The sequence below is a fragment of the Ceratotherium simum genome, chromosome 29, assembly GCF_057802395.1.
Source record: "Ceratotherium simum simum isolate JZ-2026a chromosome 29, ASM5780239v1, whole genome shotgun sequence".
In the NCBI taxonomy this organism is placed as follows: domain Eukaryota; kingdom Metazoa; phylum Chordata; class Mammalia; order Perissodactyla; family Rhinocerotidae; genus Ceratotherium; species Ceratotherium simum.
Window position 1 is genome coordinate 2,992,544 of NC_141928.1, and position 18,411 is coordinate 3,010,954.

The following is an 18,411-nucleotide window of genomic DNA, read 5'->3' on the forward strand; positions in this document are numbered from 1 at the left end:
AACACATGTCTGCACACACAAGCACACACAGTACACACGCATGCAAACACATGCAGGCACACACACACGCTCACTCTCCATCACACTCCCTCTTTTTCACAGTGATTCCATGAGGCAGGCACAAGAGGAGACCTGACTCCCATTTCACGGATGGGAAAACTGAGGCAGAGTGGGAAAGTCCCAGCCAGCACCTGTGCACGGTCACATCCCACCCCTCCCCCAGAGCCCTCACTCACCAGGGGGCCTCCTTCTCCTGGAAGGCCAGGCTCACCAGCTTCACCAGGCTCACCCTGAGGGGGGATCACGATGTGGTTACGGCTGTGATGACAACAGTGGCTCCAGCACCAAGCATTTGATGCTTGATGAGCACCAGGGGGTGGGGGACGGGGGGACCCGGGGGGATGAGGATCGTCACTGTCTGACAGCTCCCGGGATCGGAGGGGAGGCATGTGAGGACTCCAGCGGTCATGGTCAGGGAAAAAGCAGTGACAGCGACACACGCAGGCTGTGACGGACACACGAGGGGGCGTGTGGAGTACATCGGAGTGTCACAGACGGCTTTCCAAGGACGGGATGCTGCAGGTGAGATCTGGAGGATAATCTGAGAAGCTGGGTGAAGGGACGGGAGGACACTGCAGGCAGGGTGGGCAGCCGGGCAAAGGCAGAGAGGAAACAACCCCGTATCCTCAGGGGTGCGGGCCGCGGGGACGGAGGTGGGGAGGGCGTGTGCAGTGGCTGCGGATGAAGCTAAGATGGACAGGTGTCCTACGGCAGGGGCTCCAAGGGAAAGCGACCTCTCCGAGCAGCAGCAGAGTGTCGTTAATTTGTGGTCTTAGCAGGGCATATGTCTCTTTAATTTTCATTTTGTAAAAAATGAGCAGTGACCAAAGACTTCTTTCAATTTAATGGGCTCACATTGAAAGAAAGTTCTAGAAACAGTGTATGTCTCTTTCTTTCCTTTTATCCCAAGGAGCGAGGACGAGTGCTTTAACATTAAGGCAGACTCAGGAACACGGAAGTGGAGCCAGTTCTTGGCATCGTTATGCCCACCGTACACGTGTGTACACCCATGCACACACGGGCACATGTGTGTGCACATACAGAAGCCCATCATGCTCATTTAGTCATCGCCAGGGCCCAGACCCTAAAATTAACCAGATCAGATGAGGAGGACCCTGGGCTATGAGAAGATAGGATTTGACTGAACTGGAAACTCTAAACATAGCAGCCACAACACCTCAAGGAACAGTAATTCTGTCTATCGGAGCCAAATCTTGGGGAAGGTGGCAGGGCCTTTGCTAGTGGTTTGGTTGTGCGGTTTGGAAATTCTGCAGAAGGCTGTCACGAATAAAGAGGTCACAGGGCCCAGCTCCCTTGCACAGATCTTCTAAGTTTCAAAATGCATTTGACAGGAATAGCTCAGCAATGCGTCTGTACACAGACACACACACATGGTTCTTCCCGCACACTCCCACATCAGACACCATAACAGCTGAGGGGCGTGAGTCACCTTCTCTCCCACTGCACCAGGATTGCCTATTCCACCTGGGGGACCTTGTGGGCCATCAGCGCCTGGAGCTCCAGAGGGTCCTCGGGGGCCGGGGGGACCTGGGGGGCCCTAGGAGAAGAAGAGCCATTCAGGCCAGAGAAGACACAAACTTTTACCAAAACAAAACCAGCTGCCAAGCCAGCTCTCGGCATCCTGGTCACACTCACCATCTGACCCACGTCTCCAGTCTCGCCCTTCTCTCCTGGAGGTCCCGGCAGACCCTGAGGACAGGAACCATCAGAAGCTTAGCAGGTCGGCACTGCTCTACCCAGCACACACAACTTTCACGTCTCCCCAGCACAACGCCAAGCCAACATCTGAAAGCCTCTGGAATGTGGTTCTCAGCATACAGCTAAATACGAGGGCGTCCCCACGATCCCAAGTCTCAGAATTCGCCCAAGAAATAATTAGAGACATATGCAAAGATTTGTGGACACGGGTGCTTACTGTAGTGTCCCATAAAACCATAAAACCTAACGAGACAACAGCAGGGAAATGCTTGAACCAACCCTGTCACCAGCACGTGCTGGAATACTAGGCAGCAACTAAAAGTCATGCTTTCAAAAATAAATAAAAAGTGATGTGTTCAAAGACTATTTAATGATATTCAACACGACTTGTAATGTTAGATGAAATGGGAAAAGCTAGGAACACACTTTTCATACGCACGACACAATTGAGATTTTGCCGAAACCAAATAAAATGACACATGTGCACGTGTGTATGTGAATACACGCGTTTAAAAGGTATAGAAGTGAACTGTGCCCCGAGGTTGACAGCTGTCATTCTTAGCTGGTAGGGTTAGAAGTCATTTTTGTTTTGTTTTCTTACAATTTGTCAGTATTTTCCAATGTTTCTATAATGAGTGTGGAAATAAACGTCACTGGTTAGGAGGAGTAAATATGGTCATGTCTGGAATTAGGGGAATTTGCAGCATTTCCAATTGGACGGGGAGACCCTGGGAGACCCCCTGCAGCCTAGTCTGTTTCCCTATTCTTAGAAAGACAGGAGGGGAGGGGAGGGGAAGGCACAGCAAACATGCAGGAACCATCTGAGGCAGACCACCCGCCATTGTGCGACCTCTGCAGTTACCTGCAGCCCCACGGGTCCAGGGGGCCCAGGAAAACCTCTTGGACCTTCGTCACCTTTCTGCCCGAATAGGCCCTGCTGGCCTCGAGGACCTGGCTCGCCGTCAGCTCCCTGCAGGGTGATAATTGAGCCGTGGGTGAGGACCAGTTAGTGGTTCCACACTAGCTCAAGGGGTTCAGGATGTTCTGAGGGTCCTTAACCCCAGATACTCACGGAGGGGCCTGGCTGTCCGAGGGGGCCTTGGGGACCCGTAGGCCCAGGTGGACCCTGTGGGGAAAACACAGAGACACAGTTGCTCCCTGAATCACAGCGAGGCCAAGGGAGAGGGCCGGTCAGCGTAGGGGGCTGTGGTCCCAGGTCATCCGTTCAGTCCGCACATGTGGCCATCACAGGAAGGAAGGCTGGGGCACAGAGCAAGCTACGCTGCAGGCTCGAACTGGCGATGCTCTTGGTTCAAGCCCGAGCATGTCGTCACGGGTGGCAGGGGTGGCCACCACCAACGTCCCGATAGAGGCCACAGTGCATCATCCTAGCTCACACCACGCTAACGATGTGGGCCCCGGGGTCCAGCTGCAGCCTGACTCTGAAGTCCGTGCCTGGCACCGTGAGACCCTGCGCCGTGTGCCTCCCCAGACACACTTCACTGCAGCACAGGGAGCCTGTGAGAGAGGGAGCCAGGGCAGCAGGGCACCCCTGCCCGGGGAGTCTGACCAGCACCGGGCGCGAGGCCCCAACAGGGATGCCATCACTAAGGGTCCGGGGCTAGAAATAGCTGGTGCACAGGCCTGGCTGCACAGCGGGTCAGAACAGCCACCCGGAAGGAGCTGGCAGCTGAGGGACGGGGCTTCTGCAGAACACACTGGTATTTCTGAGCAGATTGAAAAAAAGAAGAAGCAAAAATTCAGAGGTGTTTGGTCAAGGTGCTGCCTCTGTCATCGGAGGGTGGTGATTATGTCCGTAGATCCGAACACTTCAAGGATAAAAATGCTCAATTTGCTTTATTTCACAAAACCAGTGAATGCTTCCTGTACATTTGTTAATAAGGGACTCACTCATACACATACACAGACACGCATCTACACGCATACACCTGTGTACACACACACGCCCGCACACGCATATGCACATGCATGCACACACAAGACTTTAACAGGAAAGAAGACCCATCAGCTGCATCCCATCAGTTATCGGTTATTAACGTGGTCATATTAACAACAGTTATTAACTTCAGCAATGACTGCGCATCACGCCAAGCACATGGCCCTGTGCCGTGGCTCCCCTGCCATCGGTGGCCCTGCACACTCACCCACATGGCCCCTTACCTGCTCGCCTTTGTCTCCCTTGCTCCCTTTCTGTCCTGGCTCCCCGATCTCTCCCTGTGGGAAGACGTGGAAGATTCATTAGACAGCCCAATAACCGTTTGGATATTATCTGTTTCCCATAATTAATTTTTCTTGGAGATTAAGAATAATCTCTTCTCCAGAGGGCTGTATAACTTTTCTAAGAAGAAACATTTCCATAAATTAATTTGATTTCCTCTTTCATACGAGAGCTAAAAGGAACGAGGCCTTGATCTCACGCTATACAGAATTTTAGTAGATTTGAAAATGTGGTAGAAATCATAATGAAAATATTTACTTTGCTTGTCAAGTTGGATGACACAACGAAGCAATAATAGACAAGTCAATTACTATGCTTCCAGAGATGTTATTAAAATCTCCCCAGTGCTTCTGTGGTGCAGGGCTGTCTTCCACCCTGAGAAACAAGACGTCATCCGTGCAGAGGTGACAAAGTCGGAAATGTCACCACAGAGTTACCATAAATGGAAAGTTAAACCGAAGAGCTAAATTTCACTGTCTTCATTAAATACAAGCCAGTGCAGTAATAGCATTAGAATGATAAAGCACTCGCTTTAATGAAAGGGAACCTTGATAATTCAAATGAAGACATTTAAAAATAGAATTGAGTAAAACCTCATTAAATCAGGCCACAGATGCAGAATTTGAAATGATTCCGGGGGAGCATTTTTCTTTGCTCTGGCTCCTAAGAGCAGCGTCAAAACGACACAAGAGGCAAGTGGTTTCAAAGTTCCCTCAAGTGTGTCGGAGAGCTCATCTATTACCACTGACTTGTGAGCTATTCCGAAACCATCCTCTCACACTGCGAGGGCAGGGTGGGGACAGGGTCGCTCTGTCGCCCACCCGAGCCCCTGTGTCGCCTGCATCTCTCTGTTTAAAATGACCTGCCGGCACTGGCCAAGCGTGGCTGTGCTCCTTTCGAGGGCGAGAGGACTCCACTGAATTCTCCTTACCTTATCTCCATCTTCTCCAGGGGGGCCCACAGGGCCGGCTGGACCGGGGAGCCCCACAGGACCCTGAAGACCGTCTCGGCCGGCCGGGCCTTGTGGACCTTTCTCACCCTAAAGAGGAGAGAAGATCCCCAGTCAAACGCAGCTCCGTCGCCAGCTCATCACCCCACGAGGGGCCCACGGGCACGGAGTCGGCAGTTCCTGGGGAGTGACCCTCACCACAGTCCTCACAGTGCTAATGGGCTTCAGCCAGAGGCACTGAGGGTGACTCTGAACCCCTATCTGTTCTACCCACTTCCCGTGGGTGCATTTTATCCGCACCCATCCTAGAAAGGGCTACTCCTTTACAGATGGGGAAACTGAGGCACAGTTTGTGAGCAGTAGAGCCAGGATTCAAACCCGGCCAACCAGATTCCTGAGCCTGTGTGCCCAGGGATCATCTAAGCCTGGAGACCAGGAGGGCCAGAACTCCAGCCTCCACCAACTTTCTTACTCTCAATTCTCTGCAAACACCCTCCCTGACGAACACACGGATCTGCTCACGCAGCGACGCATGGAACAGAGGCGCAGATCGGGGGCGTGCACGCTGGGGAGGGGGCTCAGCGTCTGGATCTATCGCAGCCAGCGTCTGCTCCTATGTCACCGCCCCATCTTAGCCTCTCCCACTTGCACGATTCCCTTCCTGCTCCTCAATTTAGTTCCTACTGATAGAAATTCTTCCCTATGTAAGCCAGGAAACGCCCAGGCTAACTGAGGCTCACATGGAACTTTCCTGTCGGACATTACTGGGCAGGTCGGCAGTGCCTGGAGACATCTGGCCTCTCCTTGGCCTTTTCTGCTCTTGGGCGCTTCTGGGAGAACGACAAGCTTTTATCTGGATGGTGCAGCCCTGGAGAGGTCACTGCTCAAGTATTCACTCTCTCAAACAACGCACTCAATCGTTTCCAACCACATTTGTGTGCATTCCATATGCACCGAACACCCAAGAGTCAGGTTTCTGGTGCAGAATTCAGCGAGATCAGTGCCTCATTGGAAATGATCAGATGCCATCAGAAGTGCCTATGGCACACTGAACAGATTCTGGATGGCACAGATGTTCCCAACAGGGTTTCAATGGGGAGTTCTCGCGCGGGGAAGGCAACCAGGGCCCTCTTTCTACCCATGAGCCACCAAAAGTGAAATGGACAAGGAAAGCTACGCCTTTCTAACAGGAATCAATCAGCTCAGGCATCTGGACTCAATTGGAGATGTCCATGCTGACCTTTGCCTGTTTCCCCGGGACTTGGGCTCATTCTGACATTCTGAACTTGGAAGGGAAGTTTGAAGTGCAGTTTGTCTCCATGGCTGTTTACACACAGGGCAGGTGGGAGTTTGCAAAATCGCGTGGCAGAGCCACACGCGGTTGGGGTGAGAGTACAACACGCAGCAAGAGGCGTTTTGTGAGTTACTCTGGGAAAGGAGCTTGGGGAGGGGCTGGCTTCCCGGAAGGTGTCCAGACAAGAAGGGGACTCATTAATCTCCCTCATGGGAACCAAGACGGGGGCAGGTTCAAGAACTGACTCCCTACCCTTGAGGTCTCACAAAGCCTCCACACTCGGAGTTCATCGAGAGGTCGGTTGTTGGGGGTCTAGGGAGAAGCTTCTTATCTTCCCATCACATGTCTCCCATCCCATCTTTTCTCCACACTGCCCCAGACCAACAAAGGAAGCACCCATCCCAATGTCCATCTTTCTCATACAAGGACCAACCACAGGCTTGGGCCAGCAGGGAGGGGCTGTGGCCCGTCCACACGTGGCACCCAGAGCCTGGACCAAGACCAAGGCCGAGGGCACATTTGGACACACGCTGTCTCCAGCCCCTCCCTCTGTCTGCACATGCAGATGTGCAGGTGGGACAGGCTGAGCCTGCCCCGGACGCTCCCCGAGCATCCCTCCAACTCAGGCGACTCGCTGAAGGAAGCTGGCCAACACTGGGAGGCCGCCCCTCGGACCTCAGTCAAGACACCTGGGAACACATGTGCTGTCCTGGAGGATGGCCACAGAGGTCACCCGCCTCCCCGGTCCTACAAACCCCCAGGGAAATAGCCATGGGGAGGGACAGCACAGGGGCAGAGACAGGGCTGGATGTGGAGGGCCCCCAGTGCCTCCGAGGCAGTACTTACAGGAGCTCCTTTCTCCCCAGCTGGGCCTGGAGGTCCCTGGGGCCCAGGTCTCCCTGGAATTCCAATGGGCCCAGCAGCACCGGCCGGACCTCTCTCCCCTGGAGACCCCTAGGGTGAGACAGGAAAATGGTTCATTTCAAAGGCTCTCAAACTGCCTGGACACGACTTCCTAAATCACCCCCGAATCACACCACTCACCTCTCACTCTAGAGCCCACAATAGCTCCCTAGGGCCACTTACAAGCACCAATTATTTGGTCTAGCATTTGAGGCTCTGTGTTTCTGGCCCCCTCTGAGCTCCTCCCCTCCCATATTTCCAAGCACTTACCTGCCCCCCAGAGTGTCTGAGGATACATCCTCCTTAAGTGCTCACCTTGAAAGACCTCTCCCAGGAGCTCCCTCTCTGGGGAGCCTGGCACCCACTCTCCCCTTTGGGGTCTGCCTGCCCACAGAGCGCTCACTTTCTGCCCTGCTTCTCCATGCCGTATGTTTTATGGGGAAGCCTCCACCCCTGGAGCACTGCTGACAGGTGGGAACCTGGCCTAATTCTAGGGGTCAGCATTGAGAGGCCTCTGTGGCCTGGGGTGTCATCCTGCACTCGGCCTCCATCAGAAGGAAAGGTGACATTTTCATTTCCACCTGACCTGCCTGTCATCATTTCTCTCTCCAATGGCCCATAACTCGGTTAGGGGAAAAAGGGTATGATTTCATGGTCTACTTTCAAACCCAGCCAGGGGTCGGGGGCAGCTCCCACAGCCCCACAACCAGCTGAGTGGGGGCTGTCAGATGGGGCCCATGTGAAGGCCAGGGGCAGTTAAGCAGATGTTACATTTCCATAAAGGGTGGGCCAACAACAGGGGTCCGTGGGCGTGCCTCTTGAGGGTGGGCGCAGCCTCACGTGGGCCCCGATTCCTCCAGGCCACAGCTAAGGGTCGGGGACACCGCATCTTCAGGCCTCTTGGAGCTGAATCTCAAGATTGGGAGGGGTCATTTGGTTTCATAGATGGCACACATGGGAATCCCTCGACCCCAGCTCTGGGGGACGGACACCCCACCCCTGCTGGCTTGGCTCTGCCTTGGGCAGCTCTGGCCATGTGGACAGCCCAACTCTAGAATCCATGCTGAGAGGCCACGGAGATCCGCGTCAGTTCCCTTCCCGGCTGCTCCTGGCCCAGACCCGCCCTAAGCGTGTCCGCTGCTGCCTGTCCTCCAAAGGCTCCACGGACCACGCAGCCCTCCCTCCAAACTGCCCAGCTCTCCGTTCCTCATACAGTCTGCCCCCTGGCCCTTCGTCACCCTGGCTGCCAGCTTGGGATACAGTGTCCACACCCCTCCCAGGTCCACCTCCTCCACCACGGCCTTCCTAGGACCCAAGGCGGGACCGGGGCAGCCATGCAGGCTCTTGCGGCCCTCGGAGAGTAGATGTTGAGGAAGAGGAAGGGGAAAAGGCTCATGCTGGGCCCAACCACTCACCGCGGGGCCTGGTGGGCCGGGGGGGCCTTCGCTGCCTTTCAGTCCAAGTGCTCCCTGAGAAGCAATGAGACCGTGGTCAGGGGCACCGCGGGGCTGTGCACTGTCCAATTCCATCCCCCGCCTGGCTCCTCACTCACCACTGGACCCGGAAGCCCTCGATCGCCGGGGAAGCCGCGTAATCCTGGAGGGCCATCCTTCCCAGGGAGGCCGGCAGGGCCCGGGTCACCCTGAAAGTAGAGCATACATTAGTTTCCGGGTGATGCCCAAGACGAGGGTCTGTGGGGAGCTGGGGTGGGCCTTCCTCTTCTGGCTCCGCCTGGGATCGGGCTGCAGCAGCCCTGGCACTTGGCTTTAAAGGAACCTCTGACTCTTGACTTGGCCCCTTTACTGGCGGCCCCACGCACTGGAGCACGGCCCGAGCTCGCACCGGGAGGCACGCTTGTCAGGCTGTCTCGGTGTGTGGCTCGGGACAGACTCCATCCGTGACCCTGCAGCCGTGCTCCATGGAGTCCCAGGCCCCCAGAGTCCTTTGGGGCCACGCTGGGCTGAGTGGCAGCTGAGGGCCACGGCTGCTCCACTTCACATCTACCTTTTTCATACTCTGGGGCTCCTCGTAAGACTGCGCTCAGGTAAAGGAATCCGTGGCCACAGCGTTGGAAGCGTGGCCGTAAAAGGACTCGTCACTCAAGACCCTTGTCTCAGGCCTGAAACCATGTTTCCTGAAAAGATGCTCCACCTGAGCGTATACCCTCCCTGAAGTACACTAAAGCTCTGGTATCTCCCGGAACTTTCTTTGGGGTCCAACATGAGAGCATGGGGGTCTCCAAACCAGCATGTCCGTGGCCTCCTTTCCAAACTCGGAGCTCTCTGTGTGACTGGGATATATATCCATATCCACGTCTTTATCTCTGTATTATATACACATACATACATATATTTTTTTTCAAATACATATATATGCATTTAAGTATACATATACATACATAGAAATGTGTGTGTAATTTTTTCAATATTCCTTTATTGGCTGTACTTTATTAAGTTTACTCTCTTGTGTGAGGTCAAATACAAGGCTGGAGAGCTTATATTTCCTGTGTCCCTCACTGAAAAGTCGAAAAGGGAAGGACTAGTGATTTTTATGCGAATACCCAGGAATTACACCACCGACGTGCAGCACTCAGGCTGGGGGAGATGCTTCCTGAGGAACAGAGGGGACGCAGAGCTGGCATCGGGAGGTAGGATAGAAACGCATCCTTCTCTATTTTTAGTATCTATTCTTTAGCCTCGTACAGTGCGGGATTTTTAAAAGGGTCACTTTCTGCTAAACTCATCTTAGACATATGACGTATGTCAGAGCTTGTTCTGTGTGTCGGGGAGTGGGTGGGGGAGCAGCTGAGGGGAGAGTTGGGGGAAGAGCTGGCAGGGAGACAGGGCCCTGGGGCAGAAGGGATCCCAGTCCCATTACATCCACCCCTGAGCAGCTGGTCAGCTCAAGATCTCTTTCAAATCAAACCAAAGTGGGGCTGAGTTCGTGGTCTGGGGAATGGACTGGCATGGAGAGCATTTGTTAGAGAAATCACCCATTCATCAGAAAAGAGCAGGAGAAGACACACCCACAAAGTGCGGAAATGATCCCTTAGGAAAAGTCCACCTGGCCCGGAGGTCTGAGGAACTCACCTTCGTCCCTTCTTTTCCGGTGAGGCCTGGGAGCCCCTGTTCACCAGGGGGGCCTGGGGGCCCAGGGTGGCCACGCTCGCCCATTGGACCAGTTTCTCCCGTGGGACCCTACGGGGAAAATCAGCATCAGCCACAAAATATTTTCAAGGGACAGGTGAGGGAGGAAACTTCTCTTCCTAAATCTAAGGACCGGCAGAGGGCCCACTACATGCCCACCAAACCCCCACGTTGCTCTGCACGTCTTCTCCTTCTGGAAAAAATCCAGAAAGGAACAGACCAAAGCAAACTGGGTCATGCTGTTAACCAGCCCACAGCCTGGCCCCACACTGTGGTCGTCCTCTGATGAAGCAGGCAAGGCCTGTGTTCCCCGGGATGTTGTGGGGAAATGAGCTCCATGAGGGTGGCCAAGTCCACCACGTGGCCTGCAGTCCGTGGCCACAGTGGGTCAATATCCTATTTACCGCCACATTAGGTGTGAACTTTCTAAGGAACAGGGTGACGGGTGCCCTGTTTTGTTGCTCTGCGCCATCAATAGTGTGCAAGCCACACCTCACCCACCTGCTGGCGGTTAGAACAGCAGGCCCGTGGGCAGTGATGGGATCCAGGGGCAGGATGAGGCTGCTGTGGACACCAAGGGCAGGGAAAAGCAGGCACAGCCAGTCCCCACCCATGGGGTGGAAGCCAAACTCCTGAGCTGCCCCATGGGGCACAGCAACCCTCTCTGTTCTGCCTGCTTGGTTCCTGCTGGGTGTCCAACAGCTCATCCCCTGTTCCCTCCATCTGGTTTCCCGTATGGAGCACCTCTCCCAGTGTCAACAAGCATTCAGAACTTAGGATTCTCTGCACCCACACCTTCAGAATCCTGGGGGAACTGACACCCCGAGCCATGATCCTGTCTCCCACATGGGCGGGTGACACAGGATGACCAGTGAAACCTAGGGATGCTGCATACCTGCGGGCCGACCACACCCGGGGGCCCCGGAGGGCCAGTCTTGCCTTGGAAACCCTGTGAAGAGAGAGTCATCAGGCTGAAATGGCCGAAGTGGCTCGTACCACCGTCACCCCCCACCGCCCCACCCCGCCCCGAGTAGTGAATGTTCCAGACTGCAGTTGAGAGGGCCCATTTCTCTTGTTCCATTTTTGCATTAATTTCATGAAGGTAACGAAGCCAGACAGGTTCATTTCACTAGCCACTTTCCATTGCGTGCTTTTGTGCTGAGAAATACATTTGAAAACCGTTAATCTTCATAACGTCACTAAGCGTTCATTTTCCGAGCAGACTCAGTGCCATTTCTCAGCCGCCGGCCGCGGGACTCGGGAGCTAGCTCTGGGCTGCTTCTCATCAGTGACTTCGTGGAGACCGTCCTGCTCGTGTCGCTAATGTCTCTGATGCACAACGGGTGATTTTACCAGCGGCTCCTCTGTACTTACTGAAATCAGGAAACAGCGAGGACGTGCTGCTTTCATCATCTGGCAGCCTGAGTGTATTACTAGCTTGATTCAACAGGAATTTCTCTTTTCTGCTCACTATGCTGGCACGTATGTAACAACCCTGCTTCGCTCTGGGTATTGGCCGCTCTACAGACACTCTCCTTCAAGGAGAAAGCCGACTGTAGAGCATCGCAAGCTTAATTTCCGGGCGCATCCACAGAGCACAGCACGTGCCAACAAGATCCCACCTGCAGGTGCCACATGACACAGGGAGAGACGTGCAGATGTCACGCCCCGGAGGCCTTTAGTGGAAGCTCGAGACTCTGGAGAGGGAAGTGCTGGCTTCAAGGCCACCTCTAGACCTGGAGGGTGAGCAGCCCGCCCCTGTGGCTGAGGAGCAAGGGCGGGCCACTGCTCCACTGGCAGGACGGCCCACGTGCGGGCACCGGGATCTCACGCTGCACGCTGGACCCTGCAGACACACAGCAGCTTCACCCTCTCTGCGAATTCCAGGAGAGTTCTCTGCTTCAGGCCCAGCTGAGCTGCAGACAGTGGGCTAAAACGGCCATTTTTAATGCAGTATTCTCTGCAGGCAGCATTTACAGGGTCAGAGACAAGGGGTGGCGGACAGGTCGAAGGCACCCCACTTGGCGGGCCAGGTGGAAGTGCCCAGGTAGAGGCAGGAGCTGAGTGTGAGGCAAGAAAGGCCCCCGTTTGTCCATGCTCGGGGAGAACTCCATGGCTGCTGAGGATGGCTCCATCTCTAGCCCCCTGCTGAGAAAGGGGCTATGGGCTCACCTCTAGAAGTAATGGCCTCTGTGCTCCCATTTTCTAAAGAAAGGACAAAGTCAACACCCCAGGGAAGATGCTCTGGAGGGCGCGTCTGGACTCCCCGTGGAGGAGACGTCCGTCCCTGGCGGGTCTGGAGACAGGGCCCCGAGTCTGGGGGGCCGCCAGGCGTGGCAGAGGTGGCGGGAAGCCCCTGTATCACCTCCCCAGCAAAGACGAGCAGCTTCATTATCCTGTCAGCCCCTTTCCGGAAGAACTCAGAGGGAGAAAAGGTCACACTGTGCAAAGCCCTCCATCGCGTCTCCTTGGAAGGGCATTAGAGAAAAACATGCAGAGCCCAGATGAAAGGCTGTACTTTTTCTCTATAAACAAAGAGCAAAGTGATCTCCACTTATCAGACACCATGCACTGTGTGGCAGAGCACCAGGCGTGAGTAATTAAAAGGTTTCATCACAGCGAACCGGAGACAAAGGCATTCTTCTTGAAAGCAGGCACCAAGAATATATTAAACATGGTGCTCCGATCTCATCTCCTGAGGGGACCTCTTTCCTGTGAGGCCTTCAGAGACCTTTGACCACAAGCAAACCGGCTGCAGAGGCAAAGGGGCCTCTCTGTCAACCTCCACAGGTCTGCTGACAAGGAGGTCACCAGCTACCGTAAGTCCCCAACTGTCTGAAGCCTGGAGCCTCAAGGTCACAGGTGTGCCCAAGGTCACAGGTGTGCCCACACTTTTTCCTGGGACACGCCTACAGTGGACACGGTGTGGAGCTGGACCAAATTCCAAATAGCTCACAGGACCAGGAAATGATCACGTTTCTGATAAATGTTTTTTCTTCCAGCTGAAATGTTGGAGTCCTTTAATGTGTAGGACGAAGACTGTGATGGGCATTTCTAAAGGTGAGGACAAGGTCTAAGGGAGCCTGTGACGGCAAAGTGCTGATCACGAGCACAGCTGAGCACCCAAATTCCAGGCGACCAGCCACCTGTCTTCTTCACTACGAGAGAGGAAGCTGAGGGAGCCTCCAGATGCCCTACCATTAACCCCGGGGCCAAAGGACCGAGATGGACATGGCTGAGGTCAGTGCAAGGCCCACGTCCCTCCTCTCGAGGCTTTACAGCATGAAATCGCTGGGCAACACAAAGCTTCCCAACCACTTTTCCAATTCAAATGCACGTAGTTCAAGCTAGCTCACACTCAAAATTATTCTGGAGGAAAGGAGGGGCGGCTGCACAAAGTTTCGGTACGCTGGTGGCATTTTGTTTGGGTCACGATGGTTTTACATGTGACCTTGGAGCAAAGCTGCTAGGACAGCTTTGAAGCCAGCGCCTGCCTTCTGCACACAGAGTTGTCACAGTGCCGCTGGCCTGCACGGGGTTGGCCCCAGACAGGTCTCACCCCAAGTCAGTGAAGATGGCCCGGACCTCGGGGGGCCTTCCCGAGGCTGACCACTCGCTTCCAAGCTGACACGGCAGGAAGGTGGTGCCCACGGGCAGGGCTGTGTGAGAAGCCAGGCCAGCCCGCGTCCCCCAGCACCGAGTACTCACGGTCTCGCCTCTCTGTCCAGGGTGTCCCGGCAGCCCATCCTTGCCCGGAGGACCCTGAAGAAGGAAGCAAAGGAAAGAAGCTTCATTCAGTTCTGCGAAGCATGCCCCTCCAGGATTTAATGTGGCACCAGGTGACAAAAATTACCATTTCATTTCAAAGGTAATCACGGCAGCAGTCACAGTGGCAAAGGACCGCATGGGGCCTGGCACCTGTGCATTACCTCCTTGAACCCTCACAACTGCCCTGAGGGGTCGCACTGCTGTCACCCTCATCTCCCAGGGGGAGACACTGAGGCAGGGAGAGGGCAGTCAGCTCCCCGAGGTCCAGCCAGTGGGAGGCGCAGGTGGCAGGGGGACCCCGGTCTGTCTGGTTCGGAAGCCAAACCCATTCCTAACCACTGTCCTCTAGCGCGTCCCGTTAGGCAATATTTCCCACTGTTAGGCGTTTTTTCCTTCTAGAAGGATATTAGAGGAAATATATTGTACCTGTTGTGAGTTGAATTGTGTCCCCTAAAAAGAAAAGTTGAAGTCCTAACCCTGGACCCTGTGAATTTGACCTCATTTGGAAATACGGTCTTTGCAATCAAGATTGAGGACACGATCAAGTCAAGATGAGGTCACCCTGGATTGGGTGGGCCCTAACCCGATGACTGGTGTCCTTATAAAAAGAGATTTAGAGACACAGAGAGGAGACGGCCATGTGAAGACGGAGGCAGAGATCGGGTACAGTGTCTACAAGCCAAGGACTGCCAGAAGCCACCCCCAAAGCTGGGAAGGGGTCATGGGACAGGTCCTCCAAAGCCCCCGGAAGAAACCAACCCCCCCGACAACTTGAGTTTGGCCTTTCGGCCACCGGAACTCTGAAAGAGCACATTTCTGTCCTTTTAAGCAACCCAGTTAGTGGTAATTTGTGACGGCAGCCCTGGGACACCCCTACAGTACCCAGCTAGAAAGCCATGACGATCTAAATGAGGAAAGGGTCCGTGCTTCCAAAAAGCAGCTCTCTGCAGCCAGAGTTCCGCCGCGGCCTCCCTCCTCCCCTGGCCCACTGTGAGGGGGCCGCGTGGAGCCCCTGGGAAAAGACAAGTGTCTCCAGGAAATCTCAATGCCGGAGGAGCCACGCCATGCCACCCAACCAGGAAAATGTGTTACTTACAGGGGGGCCCTTTGGTCCAGGAAACCCCGTGGGTCCTTGGGGTCCGTTGGGTCCCTAGGGACAAAGAACAGCCAGTTTCAGGACAGACATCCTCTCCCAGCATGTGGGGCCCAGCAGCCCCCAGGGTTGTTGGCGCTCTGAGCACAGGCACAATTTTCCACTGCTCCCAGGACCTTGTCTCCATTTGTTCCAGCCCCCTCCCTCAACGATGCGAAAAAGGAGGTCCAGTCGGGGGGGCCAAGGAGGCCAAGTCACAGAGCAAGGTCCCTTGGGGCAGCATGGGGCTGAGGACCCAATTTCCCGACGTCTTAACCACCTTCAAAACCCAAGACCAGGGCCAAGGGGATGGGGTCATCGTCTTCAACCAGCAGAAGTCGTGACTCCCAGGGAAGGCTACCATGACCCACCTTCAGACTTTAGAGAAACCCTCTCCTTAGCAGGGTCAAAGGCATGCCGCCCTCCGCCCAGCCCACCCCAGGAAGAAACAGAGAGGGACATGTAAGGCAGCCTGCTTTCCTGGGGATGTTCACAAGGGCCCCTGGGTTCAAGATGCTCACCCGTTCACCTGGAGGGCCGGCCGGGCCATCACCTCCAGAGTTGCCCTAGGGAGGGAGAGAGCGAGAAAAGCTTACTGTTTATTACTTTTATTATTGCTATCTTTGATGGAAAGACTGGCCCATGACATCATCAGAACTTCAGAGTCACACCCCGCACATGCGCACTTCTGTAACACCACCCAGATTCTCATTCAACGGCAGAGAGGACAAGCCACTGATCCACGGCTCCCCAAGGTCGCCTGTCCCCTCGCCTCTACACACACATCTGACAACGGGTGAGATCAACAGGGCTGTGATATTTCCAGGAGAAGAACAGTCTCCTGCAGTGGGACAAAGGCCGTGCTCCAACGCAGAAGTGTGTCAAAAAGTCATGAGAAGACAGGACACAGGGATCTGTCCCAGGGCCCGCCCGACACGTGACAACAGCTGCTCCGTGACATTATGAGCTCTCGCAGGTGAGAGTTAAGTCAGTTGACGGGGAATGTGCAGTGCACCCCAGGGCTTATCACGGAAGAATGTATCAGCGTCTGGGTGGGGACAGCCGGTCAGCTGCGGGGCAGGCCAGCTCCGCACCTCCGCCAACCAGAAGGCCCCTCTCCTCAGCAGGAATGCACTTGGCATTACATCCTGGACAGGACAGGAAGAGCCCGCTTGGCTGAGGCCTGTTTCCACACGGACAGTCGGAGGAGCTGGTGTCAACGCCCTTCGGACGGGAGGAGAGGACATGCGAGGCAGGCCCAGGCTCCCACCCACGGCAGAAAGAACTTTCCTTAGATTCTGGGCAAAGATCTCTTCGCAGTTCTCGAGACGGGAAAGAGGGCCTCCCCACCAGAGCTGGACGGGGCATTTGTCCACAGCCTGGCTGGGCCTGGCCTCCTCGGGCCACGGGGCTACAGACTTGAAAGTTCCAACGTGGGATGGCCCATCTGCCTCTGACAGGCAGCGGTGCCACAGCCATGTGGTTCAATGTGACCTAACTCATCCAAAGCTGTTGGAGGGACCAGCTCCTTCTTAAATACTCCCAAGAAAAGGTCTTTCTTTTTATTTTCAAATGAAAAAGGCGATGGATCTCTTACAAATGCTCGGCTTGCAACTTTCAGGCCACAGGGGAGACGCAAAACATACCTTGGGGCCAGGCTTCCCAGTGATGCCCCGGGGGCCTCTTTCACCCCGCGGACCCTGGACAGAGGGGAGAAAAGAAAGGTCAGCTGGAATCCTCCAGCCTCCCAGAGACTCCTTCCCCCTCCCACCTGGCATGCTCCCTACAACGTGCTCCCGATTCCAGAAGACAGCCCTCAAACCAAAGGGTGGTTACCGTTGGGCCTCGTTGCCCCCGTGGTCCCGGCTTCCCAGGTGTGCCCTAGAGTCAGAGAAGAGGGGGGCTGGTCAGTTACTTGAGACACACCTGTCACTGTCTGGTGGTGGCCCTCTCCTGGCTCATGGAGCAGTCTCTGACTGCTTGACATCAGAAGCTAGAAGGACCACCTTTCTTATCTTTGTTTTAATGGGGCATTTTTCAGGGTGAGGGAATTCACTGCACAGTCAATACACAGAGCTTCGTATTCCCGCACACGGCCTGTTGAAATCCAGTTTCCTTCCTGCAGCCTGATGGATGTTTACCACTGTTATCTGGTTTTCCCTCCTCAAAGTGTCTACACCTCCCTCCCCCCAGCCCCTCCCTCCCGCCCTCCCTCTTCATCTCTCTCTCTCCTTTCTCTCTGTCTCTCTCTCAGCAGGGGAGGGAGTCATTATTGCAAGAAAAGAGAAGAAAGTCAACCCCTTTCATACATAATTTACTTTTGCTACAGTTAAGAATATTAGCCATTAAATTTTCAACAGGCTCTGCAGACGAGCAAACTTGCAATTTAATACATAAATCATATACCCCAGAGTCATTTGCTTTTCCTCTAATAGAATTTAGACTCATTTTTCTGTTGTTCATTGTTTCGCATTTTCCAAATCACAGAAAACAAAAGCACTGTGTTTTTTTGTTTCCAAAGCAAAGATATAACAGTTTGTAAATGCAGTTCACCTACAGCGTGTGGGAGTAATGGATTGAACACGGCCCCTCATCTCCACCACTTCTCGCTGCATTTTCCGGAATTTTATCCTGGTTCCTAATGATAAAGCCAAGGTGAACCTGTATTGCTCAAGGCCACCTGAGAGATTTGCTCTCACCATCCTTCATTCATTTGCTGCCAGAATCAAAACTGCTTGCTAGAGTCTCCCGTTTTGAAATGAATTTAATAAACCCGTTTGTGATGATGAGGTAACTGGGGGGCTTTTCAACGATGCACTCTGGTTTCACCCCTTTAACTGTATGACGACATCCTTTGGCTTCAAATAAATATTTGCATATAAAAACTGATGAAACATCTGCTTTCTTCAAATGATAGACTTTTGAAGCACAGCTGCCAGGTTTTCTCATGTCCACCCTCCAACAAAACCCAAACCCTTAGCCCTGACCCGGCGCCACCAGGACCTGGATTGTTTTAATCTCGCAGCGTGAAGGGCTCTCGGTTCCAATCTAAACTAACCAACCCCGAGGCACAGGGAGCAGAAGAGCCTCGGCCACGAATTCCGTCTGGGCCTCCAGTGTGGCCCCTTGCCAGCCAGTTTTCTTTGTAAACGAACCCAAGCCAGTGTTTTGGGTCCTGGGGACTGTTGTACAGGAAGCACC

General features: G+C 54.3%; 1 protein-coding gene across 3 annotated transcripts in view; it reads right to left on the minus strand.

Annotated features, from left to right (window-relative positions):
• COL5A1 (collagen type V alpha 1 chain) overlaps positions 1–18,411 on the minus strand; it is a 172,514-nt gene that overhangs the window by 28,022 nt on the left and 126,081 nt on the right. For all 3 annotated transcript variants that reach the window (XM_087418824.1, XM_087418823.1, XM_087418822.1), the window contains exons 33-49: positions 17,047–17,091; positions 16,857–16,910; positions 15,732–15,776; positions 15,175–15,228; positions 14,019–14,072; positions 11,206–11,259; positions 10,254–10,361; positions 8,717–8,806; positions 8,580–8,633; positions 7,108–7,215; positions 4,950–5,057; positions 3,961–4,014; positions 2,852–2,905; positions 2,642–2,749; positions 1,717–1,770; positions 1,511–1,618; positions 237–290 (exon numbers count right to left, since the gene is read on the minus strand). In XM_087418824.1, the coding sequence (XP_087274950.1) occupies positions 237–290; positions 1,511–1,618; positions 1,717–1,770; positions 2,642–2,749; positions 2,852–2,905; positions 3,961–4,014; positions 4,950–5,057; positions 7,108–7,215; positions 8,580–8,633; positions 8,717–8,806; positions 10,254–10,361; positions 11,206–11,259; positions 14,019–14,072; positions 15,175–15,228; positions 15,732–15,776; positions 16,857–16,910; positions 17,047–17,091 (1,206 nt within the window). The remainder of the gene's footprint in view (positions 1–236; positions 291–1,510; positions 1,619–1,716; positions 1,771–2,641; positions 2,750–2,851; positions 2,906–3,960; positions 4,015–4,949; positions 5,058–7,107; positions 7,216–8,579; positions 8,634–8,716; positions 8,807–10,253; positions 10,362–11,205; positions 11,260–14,018; positions 14,073–15,174; positions 15,229–15,731; positions 15,777–16,856; positions 16,911–17,046; positions 17,092–18,411) is intronic.